This window comes from Canis lupus, chromosome 12 (assembly GCF_048164855.1).
Source record: "Canis lupus baileyi chromosome 12, mCanLup2.hap1, whole genome shotgun sequence".
Lineage (NCBI taxonomy): Eukaryota > Metazoa > Chordata > Mammalia > Carnivora > Canidae > Canis > Canis lupus.
Window position 1 is genome coordinate 5,300,990 of NC_132849.1, and position 20,869 is coordinate 5,321,858.

Here is a 20,869-nt window from a genome sequence, read left to right on the forward strand (position 1 = left end):
TCAAGGCATGGACTATAAGGATCAAAAATGGAGATTTTAAAATGTTAGGCTTGGGGGTGCCTGGGTGGCTCAGTCCGTTAACCACTGGAGTCTTGATTTCATAATCTCAGGGTTATGAGATCTAGCCCCACAACCAGCCTTGCTCTCAGCAGAGTCTGCTTAAGATTCTCTCTCTCTCTGCTCCTCCTCCCCCTAAGTAAAACAAAGTAAAAAATATTAGGCTGGGCTGTGGTACTTTTGGAGCTCACCAAAGACACAAAACCATATGTTTTTCTTTAAATGATGATAGCTAGCTAACAAGGTGGCTCTCCTTTTGAAGTATGTGAATAAGTTCAAGATGACAAATAGTGAAGTTAAGCCGTTTAGTTATGGTACCATCATAGCCTATGGAATGGTTCTGCTCAGTCAGTAGGGGCAGGGCAGTGGGCCTCAGGGGCCAGTCACTGAAGAAAATCCAAGCAGGCTTAGGAGGGTGTGTTTGTATGTGAGATGTTAAAGACAATGAGGATGCCAAATCCAAGAGGTGTTTACTGTAATGAGTGTTCAAGGAGGGTGGGGTTCCCCCAATCTGATCCTCCAAGGCTCTGGGGTGACTCATTCTTCTTTGGGCTCAGGGGTGGGGCTGATATTTCTTCCCCGAGTTGGCCCTTCTCCCCCTGACCCTTGGCATCCCCATTGTCTCCAGCCACTAGAGCCACATTCCTCAGATAATAAGTGTTGAAGCAGTTGGTCTGTTCATCTCCAGGATTCAGGTTACAGCAGAGGGCAGAGTCTCGCCAGAAGTTACGTCGGGAACCACACAAGTCTGCAATGAAGGCCGATTTCTGAAAGAGAAAAGTAAAGCAGAGATGATGGGGTGGGAGGTGTCTGAGGTCAAGCATCAATACTTCGGTGTTCAAAGTTCCCCTTCCCTCAACTTCTAGTGCTGCCTCCTTGGAGCCCAGAGAGAGTGCAAGGCTGCCTTGCACAGCTAGATTCCTTGTGACAGATATAAGGGCACATCTGGAAATGCCTGAAGCTTGAGGCCCAGAAAAAGTGTAATAAGAACCCAGAGGTGGGGAGCAGATCAGGTCAGGAATGAAGATTTCTGGAATCAAGAAAAGATCTTCTCCACTAGTTCTTTCTGTGGGCAGGTCTGAGGTATTAAAGAGAAGGGGTAGCCTGCAGTTCTAGCCTTCTCTCCCCACTCCTCTGCCTTTCTTTGGAAACTATGACCTCCTGCTGCCCCCACTCACCTCCTCCTCAGCACAGCAGGCCTGCTCTGGAAATGGCAGGTCACAGCAGTGGGCAGTCATGTTCCGGATCAGCCCAGGAATCTGTTTACTATATTGATGGGAAAGAGGAAGGGGTCAGGGTCTTTAGGCATTCCTAGGCATCAAAATGGTGGAGATTATGGTTTTGCTCCTAACAAGAATGCCCCAGAGGGTGCCCCAGAGGAGAGGTTTGGGGGAAGGGAAGAGAGTTGAGGAAGAATTGGGCAAGACTCACTGCTTGGTGAGAAGTCTTCCATTTCCACAGAGATGTTGCATGAGGTTGGGGGTAACTTGGCTGAAATCAAGGGTCAGGATGTCCCGGTCATAGTTGGGGTATGGCGCCTGACGGGCAAAGCACTCATCGCGGGCAGGGCTAGGAGGGTGGTGGCAACAGGAGTGGTGGTGGGTCTTTATAGCCTGTTCCCGATCACAGTATCCATCAAGGGCTTCCTCCCACTGTGGGCCAGAGAAAGGGAAGTCAGATGCCTGCACGCTTGGTTCCTTCTCTTCTGACCCTCTGCTCCCCTTACTGCCCTATGCTATGAGATGAGGGACCTGGCCACAGGTGCCTAAAGGGAAGGGCAAAGAACCAGAGGGCAAGGATTTGGCAGCTGTGGATGTACGGTGTTGGGGAGGCAGAAGGATGGAAGCACAAATGAGGCTTGGAGCTGACCACAGGAGATGAGCTGGGATGGTAGACAAGGGGGTCAGATAAACCAGAGCTGGATGGATGGGTGGCACATGGGTACATGTGTAGGATCACGGGTGGATGAGGCCAGGAGTACAGGATGAAGGCTCAAGATGAACAGACTTAGATGACCAATACAATGGATGGACGGACACTTGCAAGAAGATGAACGGGCAGACGTGCTCACATGGGGAGGCGCATGGATGAACGGACCAGCAGGATCAGAAGTCGGAGACAGGCAGGCAGGCAGACAGGCTCTTGGGACTGGGACACCCACTTACAGCCTTCCATGTACAGGTGTGGTTGTTTCCCTGCCGACAGCAGCGCTGAAACTCCCCCTCTAGCTGGATCAATGTCTGCAGCTGTCTTTGGATGGGGTCAGTAGCTGGGAGGTTGCGTGGCACAGAACGGAAGCGTCTTAGGTGGCAGATGTTCTTGATGTTGTCCAGTGTGGGTACCCCCGGGGGGAAAGGCAGCTCAGGGCCCGAGGAAATACCAGGCTGGTGGCTGGGGCAGGCCCGGAGCTGGTAGTGTGGCCGGGGGGCTTCCTCCTGGAAGCAGGAGAATCGAGCCTCCCCCTGCTGTTTGCAGCACCGGTGGGGTCGGGTCTTGACCGAGAACTCGGCCTCACAGAATCGGGTCATTGCGTCCTCCCACTAGAGCAAGAGGGATGGATCAGCCCAGCAGCCCATTGTCCACATTCCTGTCTTCCTCCCAGGTTCCAGAAAAGGACCCTGGACAGGTAGATAAGAAAGACACAGAGGCTGTCCTCTGCCCTCCCAGCACACTGGGGAGGCCCAAGGGAGGGCCAAGAAAAGGGACCTGAGTTTCCTACATACCCAGGCCTAGGCCTCTAGTCCTTCAAACACACACATACCGTCTGGAGGTTAAAAGACACCCTTGGCATCAACAGCCCAATCCTTACCACGAGTTTTGCACAGTCCAAGCGGTTTGTGTGGCTGTGACAGCGGCAGCAGCGGGAATATCTAGTCTCCAGCAAATTGAGGGTTTCACCCTGGCGAGTAAGGTGGGAGAAGCCAGACTGTGGCAGGTTCCAGGGGCCATATACCACACGCTGACGATTAGGAAGGCAGATCTGGTCCACGTTGTCTGGAGATGGCTGCCCAGGGGGGAAGCCATCCAGCCGGTGGCCCCAGCCCCCTCGGGGTCGGCCCTGTTGGCAGTGTTGGGCTGGATTCCAAGACTCAGGCTCAGGAGAGCTCCAGTCCATGGGAGGAGCTGGCTTTTCTAGAACGGGAAAAACACCATGGAAAAGGGAATGAAAAAAAAAAAAGAAAAGAAAAAAAAAGAAAAGGGAATGAGTAGGGAGGCAGAGAAAGTCTGAATGAGCTGGTAGGATTAAAGGAAATTGGGGTTAATGAGAAAGGGTTGGGAAGATATGGGGGAGAAAGACATAGAAATGAACTGGTGGCTTTAACCTTCAGAATGACTGATGGAAAGGAAAGAGAACTGGGGCAAGAAACATGTTACCTTTATAGCCCCTACAAGACGCACCAGCTCCTGCCCTCCCTCCCCAGGATCCTGAGCACTAAAGCAGAGGGATGGACAGACCAGACAGGAGCTGTCACTCACCCTCTCTCTGCTTAGATGGGAAGGTCATTTCCTCTTGAAGTGGGAAAGGTGGGTCTACTGGGATAGAAGGGGATGTGTAAGCAGAAGCCAAGTTGGGATGGGCTCGAAGAGGGGGACCTGGCCAGTTACCACTCATGAAGAGGAAGTCAGTACAGAAGCAAGTGAAAAATAAATGCTACTTTTATGCCATTTAATCTCATAACTTTATAAAATAGGTCGTATTTCCTCATTTTTACAGATGAGGAAATTAAGGCTTGGAGAGGTGACTTACCCAAACTTACACAGCTAGTGAGGGGCAGAGCCTACAAAGCCCATGCTCGACAGGCAGGAGGTAAAGAGGAGAGGGAGTCACTTACTTTCCTCCTGTTCAACAGGGACCTGGGGACGGGGCAGCTCTTCTTGGGGGATGGCTTCCTGAGGGAGAGGGGGATCCACTACAAGACAGGAATGAAGGCACGAAGAAGCAAGGATCAGACTGAGGTCAGTAAGATGGTTGTGGGCTGAGAGGGAGGAAATGGGCAAGAACTCACCTTTCTTTTCCACAGGGAGCTGGCGAGGGGGCAGCTCCTCCTCTGGAGCACGGACAGCTTCTAGAGAGGGAAGGGGCTGCACTACAGAAGGGGAAGTGTGTGAGCAGACCACCCCTTCTTCTAATCAGGGCAAGGAGTGGGCAGGGCCTTCTCCCGCTCCCCACCTGGAGAATAGGAAGTGGTCCAGACTAGAAACCTGGGAGGGGTAACTGGAAAGGGTGTGAGGGTGCGTGCTGGACTTACCTTCACTCTGTCCCACAGAGTGAAAGTCATGCTGAGGGGTGGCAGGGTGATCCAAGGAGAGGGCTTGGGTCCGGGGTGGGGAGGGGGGTGCTGCATAGCCAACTAGAGGTAAGAGGGAGATGGTCAGAATTGAGCTTCTCCTGGTCCCCCATCCCATGCTCCCCCACACTCTTACCTTCTTGAATGTGATAGGCAAGGGGCTCAGGCCCCATCTCCCTCTTCCCTGGAGCCTTGGAGCCTGGGAGATGAAGGGTGAATCATGGGTGGTTTTGAGGAGCCCTTTCTTGGCTCCAAGCACAGGATACAAGGACAGTAGATGTCAAGAGTGTAGACAAGATGACTAAGACACCAGAAGCCCTTCTGTATTCCTCCTATCCCTTGTCTCCGGATGGATCCACTCCACCCAAACCGACCTAGGCATGACCAATCGGGTTCTGAGACAGCCTCACCTCCACCAGGCTCAAAGCCTTGGGTCTCCTGAGTCTAGACTAAAGGGAATGGGACATATTGGGTTAAGGGTAGGGGGTGTGGGGTGGTGGAGGCCCCAATCTCCTGTCAGTGTCTCTCCCTCAGGGCTTCTGGGCTTGCTTCCTCTCAGCCTCTCTCTGGACTTTGAAGTGGTTGGGGCTTCCTTTGCTCACCTCCTTAGGCCCTTTAAACATCTGTGGGCCTCCTGATAAGGAGCCCACCCTGAACTTTGTGCCTCCCCTACAGCTGGTCTCAGATCCTCCTTAGCTTAGGTCTCAATTTAGGACCTGGAGAGTGGGAGGACTCAGAATTTCTGAGGCAAATCGCCCCATAGCCACAGGGAAAGGAATCGTCTGTAGCTGATCTGTCATAGAAGACTAGCATGTAGGCGGGACAATGACACGGGTTTTACAGAGATACGGACCAAATATCAAGTTTCCCTTGGAAGCATTTTGTCCAGCATCCAGCAGAGGTGTCAGTGACTGCGTCTGATCCCCTGTGGATGGACACCCTCTCAACTCCTCTCCTAACCGGGCAAGGAGTCAGCCAAGGCTCTCTGGGTCAGTAAACCAGTTTTGAGCCGCCTGGGGGTCCCATTCCTTCTCCCTCCTCTGCCTGATGGCCCTGTATCTATCTTCCTGAGGCAGAACCTCCCTCACTCTGGGAATCCACCTGCCTACTGAAGAGCTGTCCATTTGACTTCAATTTCATGTCTCCCGGCAGCAATCTCTAGGAACTGCTCTCCTTTGGTGCACCTGCTCCCCTCCCTGGTTAAAGGCTCTAGGGCCCAGGCCCACCCTAAGTCTGCTCAGAAATGCAAGGCCAAGTATACAATCACCCTGCTGGTGATGAACCATTTAGGGGATGACTGGCCCCTGGCTCCAGGCCCACACTGGCCAGGGCCTCTTCCCAAGAGCTGGCTCCAACCCCAACTCACCTCCTGCAGAGGCTACAGAAGTAACAGCCAGACAGGCCAAGACCAAGGCTGCTCCGGACATGGTCCCCATCCTGGGGCAAAGACTGGCCAGTGGCACCCAGGAGGTGGGTCGTCTCAGGTAGATCTGGATTTGAAGGGCTGGGCTGCTGGGAGCCTGCTTCTCCAGTTGCTGTTACGGCTGTTGTGAACCTTAGGGCTGGTTCCTTCTCCTTTTATACGGCTATCTGGGGATAACTCCCTCCCTCCTATTTCCTGCCATGACTCAGTCCCAGCTGCTCCTCCTCTGGCAGCCACTCCTCCCAAATTCACCCTGCAGCCTCCTAAGAGGACTGAGGAGAACAGAGCTGAGGGGAGGAGAGCATTCTTCTGATCCCCAGAGAAATGGATTCTGAAACTCATGGAGTAAGAGATGGTGAGACATGGGGCACCTGGGTGGCTCAGTTGGTTAGGTGTCTGTCTGCCTTTGGCTCAGGTCAGGATTTCAGCATGCTGGGATTGAGCTCAGAGTTGGGCTCCCTGCTCAGTGAGCAGTCTGCTTTCCCTCTGATCCTCCCCCTGGCTTGGGCACCCTCTCTCTCAAGTAAATAAATAAAATCTTAAAAAAAAAAAAAAAAAGATGTTGAGATGTCATTTTATGCCTCAGTTCCTCTGTGCATGCTGCCCGCTGTGGAGCAGTACAACCTGCTAGACTGGGGTTGAGGAAACAGGGTACGAAGGAGTCCAGGGTGGGGGACAGGACAGCTACCCCAAAAGCCCCCTACTGGTGAGAGGCCACGGCTACCTCCTCTCTGTTTCGCCAGGGCCCCGGGACAAAAGAGAGAGGCAGAGTTAAACTCCCTTTTATCCTCTGCTTAGGAGTCAGAGATGAAGATGAAGACACATACCTGAGAGCTTCAAGTTTATTCTTTATACTTTCACTCTCCCCACATCCAAACAGCTACAGCATTCCCCACATCAAATGACTTTCCAGGAGAGCCAACTCATGCCTCCACATGATTCTGAGGGGGTTTGGGGGGGGGTGCCTCTAGATTCTGGCAGTGAGGTAGCTCTCCTGCATGGAGGGAGGCAGGCAGCTCCTGCCGCATCCATACACAAAAGCTCAGAACACTTCCTCAGCATCTGAGACCCTGGTGTTCTGGAGCTCCAGCAGCCGTTGCACAGCCTCAGTCAAGTCCCGCTCCCCGAGCTGGCGGTTATCTCGAGTCCGAATGTTCACTGTTTTCTTACTCTGCTCTTTCTGGCCAACCACTGCAGGAAGAGGGGAGGTGTGGGATTGTCAGGGTACACTTATCCACATGGAATATGCAAACATTCAAGAGACCTGAATCTTTAGGAAGAGTGAGAGCACAGCCCAGATATAGTTCAGGAAAAGGAGATACTTAGATGCCTCCTGCTCTCCAGTTCCCCGATCATCCTGATGAAATAAGGAAATGTTCCAGACATGCTCCACATGCCTTAGCACTTTTAGTAAGGAGCCTAGGGAGTACAGATAGTGGGGTAAGCCAGAGAAAGACAAACAGACCAAGAAGCAGACTCAGAAACTGTATGTTTGGACATTAGAGAGAGGGGAAGGTGGTAGGGGCACAAAGCTCAAGGCAAGTCCAGGGGGTAATGGGGCAACTTGCTCTAAGTGCCATTGGGTGAGTGAGAGTGTAAAACGAGAGAACTGAGTAACCTTAGTAAGAGGCGTTTCTGTTCCTTGTCTTCAAGACAGAGCTCTGAGTGGAGAAATGAAAAAAAGGAACAAGGTGGCCTGAGTTTACTCAAGGTCTTTCTCATCATTCCTTAGGGTTGACTCCCTCTGGGTGTAGAATAAACAAAGCTAACTAATTAACACCTTATTAATTTGTCCTGTCCCTTTCTCTGTAATGCTCCTTTGGTTAATTAACCTAACAGACATCAAAAGCTAGGATGAAAACTGTTTTCCTGGGATCCCTGGGTGGCGCAGCGGTTTAGCGCCTGCCTTTGGCCCAGGGCGCGATCCTGGAGACTCTGGATCGAATCCCACATCGGGCTCCCGGTGCATGGAGCCTGCTTCTCCCTCTCCCTGTGTCTCTGCCTCTCTCTCTCTGTGTGTGACTATCATAAATTAAAAAAAAAAATTAAAAGAAATCTTAAAAAAAAAAAGAAAACTGTTTTCCTGAAACCATAAAACTCCTAGAAGAAAACATAGGTGGTGATATCTTGGACACCGGCATTAGCAACTTTATTCTGGATGTGTCTCCTCAGGCAAGAGAAATAAAACCAAAAATAAATTACTGAGACCACATCAAGCTAAAAAAGCTTTGCATAGCAAAGGAAACTATCAACACAATGAAAAGGCAACCTATTGAATGGAGGAAGATATTGGCAAATGATATACCTGGTAAGAGGTTAATATTCAAAATATATAAAGAACTCCTACAATTCAACACCAAAAAACCCCCAACAGTCATAGTTGAAAATAGGCAGAGGGCCTAAATAGACATTTTTCCAAAGATGACATACAGATGGCCACCAGGCACTTAAAAAGATGCTTAACAACACTAATTATCACAGAAGTGCAAATCAAAACCACATGAGTTATCACCTCACACCAGTCAGAATGGCTAGTATCAAGAAGACAAGAGGGGCAGCCTGGGTGGCTCAACGGTTTAGTGCCGCCTTCAGCCCAGGGCATGATCCTGGAGACCCAAGATCAAGTCCCATGTTGAGTACCATGTCGGGCTCCCTGCAGGAAGCCTGCTTCTCCCTCTGCCTGCCTGAGTCTCTGCCTGCCTGCGCTGCTGCCTCTCTCTCTCTCTGTCTCTCCGTCATAAAGAAGACAAGAAATAACACGTGTTGGCAAGGATGGGGAGAAAAGGGACCCTTGGTGGGAATGCAAGCTGGTGCAGCTACTACAGAAAACAGGATGGAGGGTTCACGAATAAACAAATCTTAAAAATATATATTGCCAATATATGGAAGCAACCCCAAGTGGCCATCAACAGACACATGGATACAGCCAGGTACCCTGTATGATTTCACTTTTACATGGAATCTAAAACACAAAACAAATGAATACATACACACACTCTCCCAACAGAAACAGTCTCATAAATACAGAGAACCAAAAAAGTGATGGTTGCCAGAGGGGAGCAGGGTAGGAGCATGGGCAGAATAGGTGAAGGGGAATAGAGATATAAACTTCCAATTATAAAATAAGTAAACCACAGTGATGAAACATATAGCATAGAGATAGTCAATAATATAACATTATATGCAGATAGATGGTAGCTACATTTATTGTGATGAGCACCTAGTAATGTATAGACGCATCAAATCATTATGCTGCAAACCTGAAATTAACGTAACATTGTGTGTCAACTATACTACAATTAAAATTTTTAAAATTTAATTAAAAAAATAGATTAATGGGGCAGCCCCAGTGGCTCAGCGGTTTAGCGCCGACTTCAGCCAAGGGCGTGGTCCTGGAGACAGGGGATGGGATGGAGTCCCACATCGGGCTCCCTGCATGGAGCCTGCTTCCCCCTCTGCCTGTGTCTCTGCCTCTCTCTATCTCTCAGGAATAAATAAAATCTTAAAAAAAAATAAGATTAATGTTAAAGTTACTATGTATATAATTAAGAATAACCAGCAAAATATACAAAAATTAAAAGGATAAAACGTGAGTCTAAAAAGAAATGCTATTTTTGCAGCAAAATGCTGATAGCTTTGGGCAATATCCCCAGAGCCAATGTGGTTCACACTATCCCAGCTCAAGATTAAGGGGCACTTTAGGGCAGTCCCAGTGGCGCAGCGGTTTAGCGCCGCCTGCAGCCTGGGGCGTGATCCTGGAGACTCGGGATCGAGTCCCACATCAGGCTCCCTGCATGGAGCCTACTTCTCCCTCTGCCTGTGTCTCTGCCTCTCTTTCTGTGTCTCTCATGAATAAATTAATAAAAAAAAGATCTTAAAAAAGGGGGGGGGGGCACTTTAGTGGAGATGTCTGAAAATATGGGCCCAGCAGGTAAAATTCAAATACTGGCTGGCTACATAAAAACCCCAGCCTTAGTCTTGAAGGTGCTCACTATTTACCATATGTTGTAATAACCTAAATCTCATCAAATGTTTTCTCAAATGTCTGTGATTTTATATATATTTTTTGTTCTGCTGAGAATATTCTATACTACGTGTTAGTAAAAAAGTGCTTTTCGTGCCTGTGACATAATTCTCTATGACTTGGCACAAATGCAAAGAATAAATCAGTAGTAGGAAAAAAGAAAAATTCTTCTGAGGATTAGAACTGGTTGCCAGGGCGGTGAAGGACCCTAGGGTCCAAATGGCTCAGGTGTCCTGAATCCAGCTCAGTAATTAACCCAAATATGCAGATGACCAAATTTAATAGGAAAGAGCAGTGCAAGAGGCCAGTGGGAGAGTGCAGGGCTCCGAGTGCATGTGCTGTTGGTTTCTTACCGAACTGAAAGTTGTAGTGGGCGAGCTGAGCCCGGCGGACTCGCCGGCTGAGGGTCAGTCCTGAGTCGGCGTCCAGGTCACAAACCAGTCCTGCAGCCTGTAGCCTCTGCTGTGCCTGGGGCAGAGAGGCAGAGGTTTGATGACAGGAACTGAAAGCTGAGGAGCTAGAATAGTCTAAAACCAATCTTCTCCATGCACTGGATCTGTTCCTCCGTCCTCTGCCTTAAGCCTCTCATTTCCTGTGGACAACCACTCCTTGTTCATCTCTACACCAAGGCCCCTCCCTAGCCCTGTAGTTTGGTCTGCCTCCTTCTGGAGGCAAGCTTGTCACCAATTCCCCAATTCTGCCTGCTGTAGCCACAGAGCCACCCAACCAGCTACTTGACTCTGGTACCATCCATATTCTTACTTCTCTCTAGAAAGCAAACACAAAACCAACATTTCTCTAAGCCCCTTTTGTGCCAAGTACTCTGCTGTCAGAGTTTAACATTTGTTAATTTGTTTAATTTTCACGGATCTCCACAGGCATCTCTCGATGTGGAATTTCTAGCATAAAGGCTGGCAACCATTTGAGCCCAGCCTTGGGCTCCAAGTGCTAGTCTGTGTGAATAGCCCACCCCGGCCTACCCATTGCTCAGCCCTGGACTACAGCTAGTCCTGCTTCAGCGCCTGTGCACACAGCCCTGCTTCCCCTCACCTCCCTGGCATATTCCTCTTGCTCAGCTCCCACGGGGATGACCACTACCTGGAACGGCGACAGCCACAATGGCCTGGTGGAGACAAGAGGAAGGTAAACTATTTACTCTGGCTTTGACCATGAGTGTGGCTACAGAGTCGACTTGAGAGGAAAATGGAAGAGGGAGTCTGAGGAGACCAGGATCTGGAGCATGCACTAACAGAAATCTGGGGCCAGCGGTCTCACCATTTTCCCCCATAGCTTTCCGCCAGCACTCCCAACATCCTTTCCACAGAACCTAGCACTGCTCGGTGAATGAGGACTGGATGCTCCAGGACTCCCGCCTGCCTTGGAGGGAAAAAGGGAGATGAATGGAATAAAGAAAGTGCACAAAATGTGCACCCAAAAGGTTTCCAAGAAATATTCAGGTTTCCAAGAAATATTCAGCTCCAGCAAAGGTGTAGAGGATTGGGGTTTCATTTTTGGGGAAAGTTGATTTCCACCTATTCTGTTGGCAGCCAAGGGAAAAGGAGATGGGGCAAGGTTCTGTACCCCTTGTACTGGAGGTCAAATCTCAGAGGCAGCTGGAAGTCAAGCTGGATTGTGCCACACTGATGAGGCCGGCCCAGGGCATCATGGAGGTGCACATCAATCTGGAAGAGACAGACGGGAGGGCAGAAGAGCAACCAGAAGCAGCATATACCCTCTACTGAATGTACCACCCACCCTCTACCTACCCACATCCCAGGCTGTTTAGGGAGACTTATCACACAGCTTTAATATACTCTAATTCACTCATTGGGCACTCCAGCGGTGGCTCTTTCTACTCAGTAATGGCAGAACTTTAAGGGACATCAACACCGACATGAATGACCCACCCACACCCTGGCCTCTGAATTCCTTAAGCTTGTCATCTCAAAGATCTTCATGTGCACTCATGCATGGATACAGCCTTCATCTTGTCATTGCTCAGAATGGCTGCACCTCTGCAATAGTGCATCACACACCCTGCTCTGATTACTATCTTTTGGTCTTTTGGCTCTGACAATTATTCCTACCAATGGCTCTTCAATTTCTAGGTTCCTTAACTCCTCTTTTTCCTTCCCATTCACAGCCCCTACCCACCTTTCTTTCCGCATGCAGATGGAACCTGGTTCCCTTCTACCATTGTTCTCCTGTCACATCTCCATGGCAATACCCCAACCTGGTGGCACTCTTGCCTCCCACCTCCTTGGCCCTGCAACAGAACCCCTCAGAGCTGCCCAACATGTCCTATACCACACAAATGCATAAATGGGGACTGCTGCCACCATGCTAGTCCCTGTTTTGAACCTCAACTGGGCCCTCGCTATTGTTAGCAATCCTCTGCTGCCCAAGTCAGTTTTGTGTCCTGTTCTCAAGGATTTTCAAGCTTTCTCTTCTTCCTATTGTCATTGCCCTCACTGCCAACTCCCCCTCTGCCCTACTCCCATCTCAGCAAATGATCCTGTCTCCTATCTCACAGTGAAATCAGATAATGATGTCACGAGATGGAAAAATGTCTCCATTTCCTGTCACCACACCTAGACTTCCTTGCATGTACCCCCACCTTTCTTCCTGCCTCCGGAACAATGGCAAAGGTGGTCTCTTGAAGGCTCTCAATCCTACTCCTCAAGCCTCACCAGGAAATTCCCTCTACTGAAACCCCTCTACAACTTCTACTTCTCTTAGACCCAAACAGATTCTCTTTCATCTGAACACTTAAACATTCTCAAATTTCTCCCTTTATCAAAATCTCTTTTGACTACCCAGGCCCCTTTGGCTACTCTCCTTTGCTTTTTCAAGAGCCAAAATTCTCAAAAGAGTTAAGTTCATTTTTCACCTCTGACTCCCAACTCCAGCCTACTTTACCAAAAATGGTCCTTCAACATCTAACAGCCTTTTCACTGAACCTAGCAGACACTTTCCAGTCCTTTTTCCCCCTAACTTCTTCCAGCTTGCCCTGCAAGTTTTTACCCTGCCCTCAGCCTGCTCTGGAATTTCCCGTACCTGGCCAATAATGACCTTCCAGGTTATTATCCCGCAAGAAGCCTTTCCTGACCCTCCTGAGTGACATGCTTCCTTGATACCTATACAGTGTGGATTCGGTGGCCCCAAAATGCCTATTTACCTCCCACACCCTTCACAAGATCATAAGCTCCACGTGGGCAGGAGACATACTGCTCTTCTTTATATCCTAGACAAGTTTAAAAATACTCCTTTGTGCCTATTAAATATGTAATAAAACAAAACAAGAGATGAATAAATAAAACTCTTAGCAGGGTTCCCTACATACCTTAGGCCCATAAAATGCACCATCTCCAGGTTTGAGGTCCCAGGGTTCTCCAAATTCTTCCAGGGCCCGTTGAAGGACCTTTCAGAGGGAATGAGATAAGAGAGGAATGTGTCATCTTAGAGTTTATGAGCAATAGAGCCTTCCAGTCCCCAACAAATGACCTGCTTAGCATATGCCCCTAAGGAGGACCCTGATTACTATCTCCCCCACCCCTATGATGGAGTGGTTTATCTGCCTCTTCACCTGCTTACCTGCTCAGCCTGGTCCCAAAGGCAAGACTCTCCCAGGAAGCCAGACGGCCGGGTGGATAGTGCCAGGCGGAAGGAGAAGCCAAGGACAGCATAGACAGAACGCAGGAAATCAAGACAGCCTTGGATCTCTTCTTCAAGCTGGAGGCAGAAAAAACAGTGGGTGAGCTGTACACTACCAAGTGCAGGAATGATGGGAGTTTGGGGGAGGAAACACAAGGCAAAAACATAGAGAATGGTTAGGGCTCCCATGTAACCAAGTTGTAGTATACGAAGAGGGCGACTGGCAGTTGGGAATGTTGGCAGTTCGTACGGAACACAGAAAGTGGCTTAGAACTGCTCTGGTGGAGCTGGGGAAAGGTCACCTGATCTGGTGCACAGAAGATGTGAGCATCATCCTGCTGGAAGCACCGCAGCCGGGTCAGTCCCCCCAGACTACCAGAGGCCTCGGCCCGGTGCAGGACCCCAAAGTCTGCCAGTCGCAGAGGCAGCTCTCGCCAGGATCTGGGCCGGTGAGCGAACATCAGGCTAAAGATGGGGTATGGGAGGGTCAGGGCCACAGGAAAAAGTAGCCCCTGCAGACCGTCCCTCTATGTAATGTGCTTGCTTCCTCTCTCTGCCCCTTATTGAACAACCTCTCCAGCCTTGGCATGCCCTCCCACTGAGTCCTGTCCACCCCACTCAGCACAGTTTGAACCTGACCTGTTTGAAAGTTCATTTCTTAGAAACAACAGTAGCAGACCTCATTTACTGTGCTGCTATTCTGTTACAGCGACTGAGGTGAAAGAGGAACTTTGGACAGCAGTTCCAAACTCCAGACGTTACACAAAGGGACTAAGACTTAGGGAGGTAAGATGGTTTTCCCAACTCCACATGGTTAGCTGAAGGGCAGATTCAGAACACAAATCAGGTGTCCCAGGGCTCTGCCAAGGTGCTTCCTCTTACTTCATATTTGACAACTTGGTTGCCTATCCCAGCCCTGGGAGGACCTAGACCTCCTGACTCCTATCTCACCAATGTGCAGGGCAGTTCATGGGCTTGAGGGCAAGCGTGTCTGTGGAATGGCTGGTAGAGCAGACACTCAGGGAGCTGGCAAGCCTGTCAGAGCCTGGGGGCTGCAGGACAAACATATCTTCCTGATAATGTTCCCAGTGTCCTGACAGTTCCCAGAGTTTCGCCGAAAACAGTGTGGGGGTTTTCACTTCTGAGAAACCACGACGGGTGTACTCGGCCTGCAGAGGAGGATATAGACACAGGTCAGAGTGACTGGGGGAGGAGGCAGGGTGGCAGGGATATGATTCTCCTGAGATCTTAGCCACAATCTGTTAAGTACCATATTCTCTTTCTGCACTCCCATCCTGTGGACCACACATTCCTAGGACCTTGTTAAAGGTCACCTGCACTTTACAATGTTTATGTTTAATCTCGCTCTTTTAACACTTGCCTCTTCTGGGCCTCAATTTCCTCCCTGGACTTCCTTCTTCTCCACGTGGGTCCCCCTTACCCTGATAAAAGCCACCAGTGCATTATACACCCTTGTCCCTCGAGGCAGGAAGAAGCAGCTCCCGGGGCTCAGTTCATGAAAGAAGAAGAGCTCCTGTGCCTGTGCGCAGGAATGGCAGTGTCACTCAAGGGAGAAAGTGAGGACTTTGGAATCCAGAAGAAACTGATGGAGCTGCTCAATCTCTTGGATTTGGAATCTGCTCCCAACTTTGCCATCAGATTCCCTCACACCAACTCCCCTTCTCCCAATCTCTGTACCTTCCCAATGCGTCGGTGGTCCCGTAACTCCGCTTCCCCCTTCCATTCTTCCCAGGCCCTCAGCTCCTCTACTGTGGGAAAGGAGATCCCTGACACTCGTTGCAGTGTCTCTGGAGTACCCGAAGACCTCCACAGGGATGAGGAGTTCTATGAGAGGACACAGGGAGTCAAAGGGAAGATGGTGGGGGGGTGGGACTGCAGGCACCTAAGCTCTCCTTCAATGATGCTAATCTGATACTGAGCTTAAGCACAATTGTCCCGTCTCAGTGTTCACTCCGTTTCCCATTGCCTTCACCAGACTACTATCCCCCCAGACTCCCTGCCATGTTTATAGCCTTAGAGATGCTCCCGCATCCCCCAACTTCTAATCAGTGACTGCTCATGGGAGTAACTCTAAGCTCTGGTCAAATGTCCATCTATCCATCCACTTATCAATCTCCCACACTATGTCCTACTCTTCTTAGCCACATGAAATTCAAATGCCTCTGCTTGCTCTTTTCTTGAACAATTTAATAAGAAATTGCCTGTGTTTTATAGCACTTTTAGTTTTTCCTCACACTTTTTCCTGTGTTAACTGACTCTGTCTCAGTGATGTGGATTTATTGGCAGGAAAAGAATAACAATAACCTTATTTTGAGATGGGGAAAATGAGTAAGGAGATTCACCCAAGGCCATATACTTCACTGGTGGGAGAGCTAGGACTAAGCACAGATGGCTAGGTTTTCAGTCCAGGGCTTTTGGCTGTATATACCTGCCTCTCCCCTTGCTCCCAACTCCCATTCCACCTAATAAATAACTTGCCTGACCCAGGAACAGTATTTTCATAAAAAGCATGCCTTTAACTTACGGTATACTCCCTGCACCTTTCAAATGGTGTTGTATATACCCTCTCTCCACAGAAGCCTCCCCTATGTGACCTTGTCCAACTTGTTCACATATTCCCTCTCTATCTCCCTACCACCGAGGTCCAACTACAGAATGTGAATTGGCTTCTGGGCCCCAGCAGGGTGCCCAGCATCTGCCTTCAGACTGGGAGTTTGCAGAAGGTACGAATGAAAAATCTTTCTCCTTCTGGATTCCTCATTCAGCTATAAGAGGAAAGAGGGGCTAAGAGATCATCTTCCCTATTCCTCAGCTTATCCCAGTGAACACAGGAGTCTCAACCTAACCCTGCCCTCACAACTGACCGTTAGCAGCTTCAGTCCTCCAATCTGTCCAGTATGCCGAAGGTGGGGGCCCCGGCAAAGATCAACCAGCATGCCACACCTGGGAGAAAGAAGAGGCCACTTAGTGGTTCTCAAATTCTTGAGCTTCTAGTCTTCTCCCTCTCACGGCTTTTAGTAGACAGGAAAGAAAGTAAAGAACTATTCTACAGAGGGAGCAAGAACAATGGGAGATAAAATTATTTCTTGTTCCTATTCCTTTTCTGGAGGAACAGATTACTTTCTACCTTCTTTCCCTCATCCCATCTCTGGGCTTCTTTGGTGCATCCCGCCTCTCCCTCTTTCTGTCCATTTTGACAACTCTCACCCATATACTGTTGCTGTGGGACCTGTCACTTTCTCTTCAATCAGGCGAAGCTTAAAGGGGTTATCCTGGAAAGAGAGTGAGGATAAGTCTTTATTCCCATAAAGATGTCCTGGAAGAGAGCTACCTCTTCCCTCATGCTTCTGGATCTTCCTCCTAAATGTGTGCCCCTCTACCCTACCTTGAATAGCTGGCGAAGCTGATCCTGGGACACCTCTAACCTCCGGAAGGGGTGAGCAGCAGCTACAAGTTCTTGGCAAATCTGCTCCAGAGCAGGCAGCTCTGAGCCCCGGACTGTCCTGAAAAGAAGATAGTTGGTTGGCCTGCATCTGCTGAAAAGCATCACCTGGTGCCAAACCTGCTGATCGGAGGTGAAATCCTGCTCTCCAGAGACATTCAGAATTATTGGCAAAGAGAGACAAACTGAGAGAAAACATAATTAGGAAATCAGGTATAAATTTTCCAGCAGGAGCAAAAGCTCTATGTATGAAATTAAAAGCTGGACGCAGGCAATATGAATGGACAAAAATGGAGCCACAGTAATGAAGGATGAAGTAAAATTAAAGAATTCATAAAGACTAGAGAATTTCAAGCAGAGCTAGACAGGAAAAGAAAGGCACAGACCAGTGGAGAAAATGGCACCAATGTCACAGCTGAGGCCTTTAGAAGCCTTTCCCCAAACGTTCTCCTCCAAACTGAACATGCCTGACACCCCAGAAAAAGGGGGCAGAAACCACCCCTGTGAAAGGGTACACACTCAGTTATAAAATGAATCAGGTTTGAGGAGTTAATGTATAGTATGGTGACTATAACTGATAATTCTGTTTTGTTTATATATTAAAATTTATAAGAGTAAACCTTAAGCATTTATACATACACACACTTAATCAACCCAATTGTGAGAATCCTTTCACAATGTATACAAACATCAAATTATCAGGTTGTACACTTTTTTATATTTAAAATTTTGTTTGTTTGTTTGTTTGTTTATGTCATTTCTACACCCAACATGGGGCTTGAACTCACAACCCCAAAATGAAGTTACATGCTCTTCTGACTGAGCCAGCCAGGTTCCCCTCACATTGCACACTCTAGTATAGGTGCTATCAAAGTGAGCACTATACACTTTAAATATATTACTTTATGAATTATACTCTAAAAAGTTGAAAAATTAAATAAAACACAGTTAAATATCTAAAAAAGAAACCACCCCAGAATCATTCTCTTTTCTTGCACTACTCACCGCTCCTTTCCCAGGAAGAAATCATGGTAGAAGCCACATTCTGTACTTGGACCTCGGCAGAGGACAGCACCAAGGAGTTGTTCAGCTGCTGCCCCAAGGACGTGGGTGCTGGAGTGCCAGAACACCTGGGTTCACAAGTAAGGAATTCATACCCTCCTCCCTCAAGCCCTCAGAGAAGCTGGTGTGAAATCAGTATGGCTCTTCTACAGAAAACCCCCAGCGCCACTCCTTGGTGCTTCCCAGTCCTGGAGCTCAAAAGCACAAGCCGAATCTTCTTTTGTTGGTCCTATAACAACCCCCTTTAGGGCTTCAGAGTAAACTACCTTCTTAAGATAGGGCTCTGTTTGGTCTTTGAGTTCTATTTTTTTCTATCCCAGGAATCAGGTGTGATGCAACCCCTTTTCTATGGTTTGTCACCACTTGTAGGTGACAAAATTCCATTTTTCTGGATCCTAATAGATGAGGTCCATATTACCTAAGCTGACCTGAAGAAGACAAAGTGGGAAGGAGGTCAGCGGTGGAAGCCAAGTTAGAATTAAAAAATATATGCTACAGATAACTTATAATGTTTATGTCTATAAAATCAAATGGACTGAACTGGCATTATATCCTTCTATTTTCAGCTTATGATCCCTCCTCTCTACTAGCACAAATGATGTCTACTTAATAGACCCAGTCTGAAAACTTTCATCATAAGCTGTTTTTTAAGATTTTACGTTTTTATTTGACAGAGAGAGAGCGTGAGCAGAAGCAGGCAGAGTGGGGAAGGGGAGAGTAGGCTCCCTGCTGAGCATGGAGCCTGACTTGAGTCCTCAATCCCAGGACCCCGGGATCATGACTTGAGCTGAAGGCAGACACTTAACTGACTGAGCCACCCAGGCGTCCCTCATAAGTTTCTAGCTTAGGCAGGGCTAGTCAAGACAAGCTATCTGTGGTATGTCTCCCTCCTAATTGCAAATGGAGAAACTGAGGCAAAAGAAATACTAGAAATATGTCTACTTAAATATCACTTAGTTTAGGTACTCCTGAGTGATGCAGTTTGTTAAGTGTCCTATTCATGGTTTGGGCTCAGGTTGTGATCTCAGGGTCCTGAAATGGAGCCCTGTGTCAGACTCTGTGCTCTGCGCAGAGACTGCTTGGGATTCTCTCTTTCTCCCTCTGCCCCTCTGTACCTCCCCACATCTCTTTCTCTTTTTAAAATAAGTAAACCTTTAAATTAAAAAATACATATTGGGGCGCTTGAGCGGCTCAGTTAAGCATCTGCCTTCGGCTAAGGTCATGATCCCAGGGTCCTGGGATCAAGTCCTGCATCAGGCTTCCTGCTCAGCAGGGAGCCTGCTTCTCCCTCTCCCTCTGCCTGCCACTCTCCCTGCTTGTGCATGCTGTCAAATAAATAAGATCTTTAAAATATACACATATCCCTTAGTTTGGTTGTTATGGCATTCCCAAAAACAAAGAAACTTACTGCTTTGCCCTCTGCAGAACTAAATGTCAGAAATTTGAGGTCAGAATCTGTCTCCAAGGGTCGCTCCAGATCATAAAGCTCTCCATTCACCTGAGCAGCCACTACAGTATCTGCCACTGTTGAACTTGGTGGAAGGGAGGGGTGAGGATAAAGAAAAAGACATGGTTACAATCCACAGGGGAAGAGAGGGACTAATCTCTCAACAACTCCAAATTTGCAAATGGGGAAAGGTGTAACCAGAGCAACAAAATCTATAATTGCTTTTCCTGATGGATAATAAATGAAGGGTAGGCACTCTGAAACTAATGCAGATAAAAATGAAAACTCAGGAAAAGGCGATCTTGAGAAGAATGGAAGAGAAACAAACAGAATTTTCATTCCCCACTCAAGTCCTGCGAAGTACAGAGACAGGATACTCCTGGTGGGTCTGGTACCTCATCTGCTGGGCTAGTTGGTAAGGAGTCGTGTTCCATGCCACAGCGTCCACCTTTTGGCCTCCAGGGAGGGTTATCTTAATAGTCTGCCGTTCTTTCTGTGACCTGCTCGCTAACCTCTTCACCTGAGCAGTCCATAGCTCCTCAAAAAGGCCACGCCGCTCTGCCAACCAATGTGGAGGGTTCGGCACCGTTGCCTGGAGGGAAAGATGCTAGGAGGTAACAGGGTCCATCATTCCTTTTTGGGCTTGGGGCTGGTGGGAGATGAGGGCATGGAAGTGGTCTTGGTCCCGATCCCTCGTCTGAAAGAGGACTGGGTGACACAGGGCTGGGAGCCCTTGTTCCGCCACCCGTTGACCCTAGGGAAAAGATGGCTGCACCTAAGGACTTGGGAAGCCCGTCCAGGGGTAGGGGTGTCCGGCTGGGCTGAGAGCCTACATCTCCAGCTGGGCTGGATTCGAGCGGTTCGTAACTTTTGGGTACCTCACGCACCGTGCGTAGCCCGCAGATCTGCAAGACCGGGAGCCGGAGCTGCCGCCACCTGCGATACAACCCCATGTTCCTTCAGACCGGTGCCTACATCCTTAAACAAATTGTCGCCGTTTCTCCTTCACCGGATTCCTCATTGGCTGCTGGCCCAACACCGCCCATGCCTATGGGCTCCTGAGGCTGCCACTCTAGTCTGGGCCCGCCTTCAGGAAATCCGCAGAGGTACGCCCCACACAGAGCGAGCCGCGGTGCGGGTGGTTCCGGGTGAGCGGAAGACCTAAACTGTTACACACACCCGCAATCCCGAAACCTGAAATCCCAGCCCAAAGTAGCAATAACGTATTCTGCAACTTTGAGGACAGGGGCAGGAAAACGCCTGAGAAATGACAGTGGGAGAAAAACGGACGGGAAAGAGGAGCTAGTCATTTCCTTTTAACCATAGGTTTTTACATAGTCTTTACTGGCAGGTAGAAAAGAGGTAAGAGCATAGTCCTTGGAACCTGACACTGTAAATCTTAGATCTGTCTGCCATTCACTGTGGAATTTTGGGTGGATTGTTTAATTTA

At 48.9% G+C, this 20,869-nt stretch overlaps 2 protein-coding genes and 1 long non-coding RNA gene across 7 annotated transcripts; 1 reads left to right on the forward strand and 2 right to left on the reverse strand.

Annotated features, from left to right (window-relative positions):
• Nucleotides 1-348: 348 nt before the first annotated feature.
• On the reverse strand, nucleotides 349-6,325 carry ECM1 (extracellular matrix protein 1). The gene is given in 11 exon segments (XM_072769342.1): nucleotides 349-644; nucleotides 647-824; nucleotides 1,236-1,323; nucleotides 1,489-1,709; nucleotides 2,223-2,597; nucleotides 2,867-3,189; nucleotides 3,891-3,968; nucleotides 4,065-4,145; nucleotides 4,308-4,409; nucleotides 4,483-4,545; nucleotides 5,713-6,325. Coding segments are annotated over 11 exon segments (1,629 nt in total). The 5' UTR covers nucleotides 5,783-6,325; the 3' UTR covers nucleotides 349-594.
• Nucleotides 6,326-6,593: 268 nt separating this feature from the next.
• Nucleotides 6,594-20,455, reverse strand: TARS2 (threonyl-tRNA synthetase 2, mitochondrial). Of its 4 annotated transcripts, none has more exons than XR_012004051.1 (18): nucleotides 20,307-20,455; nucleotides 19,815-20,011; nucleotides 19,381-19,504; nucleotides 17,916-18,040; nucleotides 16,854-16,971; nucleotides 16,676-16,740; nucleotides 16,333-16,411; nucleotides 15,146-15,292; nucleotides 14,889-14,987; nucleotides 14,399-14,616; nucleotides 13,750-13,912; nucleotides 13,388-13,525; nucleotides 13,137-13,214; nucleotides 11,375-11,475; nucleotides 11,069-11,166; nucleotides 10,844-10,916; nucleotides 10,147-10,261; nucleotides 6,594-6,960 (listed from the first exon to the last, which is right to left on the reverse strand). XR_012004051.1 is itself a non-coding variant. In XM_072769341.1 (18 exons), exons 1-18 carry the CDS (start codon nucleotides 20,370-20,372, stop codon nucleotides 6,812-6,814), a joined length of 2,157 nt encoding a protein of 718 aa, XP_072625442.1. In that variant the 5' UTR covers nucleotides 20,373-20,455; the 3' UTR covers nucleotides 6,594-6,811. The 4 variants fall into 4 exon arrangements, 2 of the variants coding, with proteins under 2 accessions (XP_072625442.1, XP_072625441.1); XR_012004050.1 differs by having other exon boundaries at nucleotides 20,298-20,447; XM_072769341.1 differs by having other exon boundaries at nucleotides 11,069-11,170.
• On the forward strand, nucleotides 13,696-18,510 carry LOC140600966 (uncharacterized). 2 transcript variants are annotated; one of them, XR_012004053.1, is made up of 4 exons: nucleotides 13,696-13,896; nucleotides 14,157-14,233; nucleotides 17,930-18,052; nucleotides 18,375-18,510. It is a non-coding gene; the product is annotated as an uncharacterized lncRNA (long non-coding RNA). The 2 variants fall into 2 exon arrangements; XR_012004052.1 differs by lacking the exon at nucleotides 18,375-18,510 and having other exon boundaries at nucleotides 13,703-13,896; nucleotides 17,930-18,335.
• Nucleotides 20,456-20,869: the final 414 nt, after the last annotated feature.

Excerpts from the sequence above, each read along its gene's own strand:
- TARS2 (XM_072769340.1), bottom strand. The coding sequence starts at position 20,372 with ATGGGGTTGTATCGCAGGTGGCGGCAGCTCCGGCTCCCGGTCTTGCAG. Across the intron at positions 19,505-19,814 it reads CAACTAGCCCAGCAGATGAG|TTCAACAGTGGCAGATACTG; the intron begins GTACCAGACCCA and ends CCTTCCACCAAG. Across the intron at positions 14,988-15,145 it reads ACCACCGACGCATTGGGAAG|GCACAGGAGCTCTTCTTCTT; the intron begins GTACAGAGATTG and ends TCCTGCGCACAG.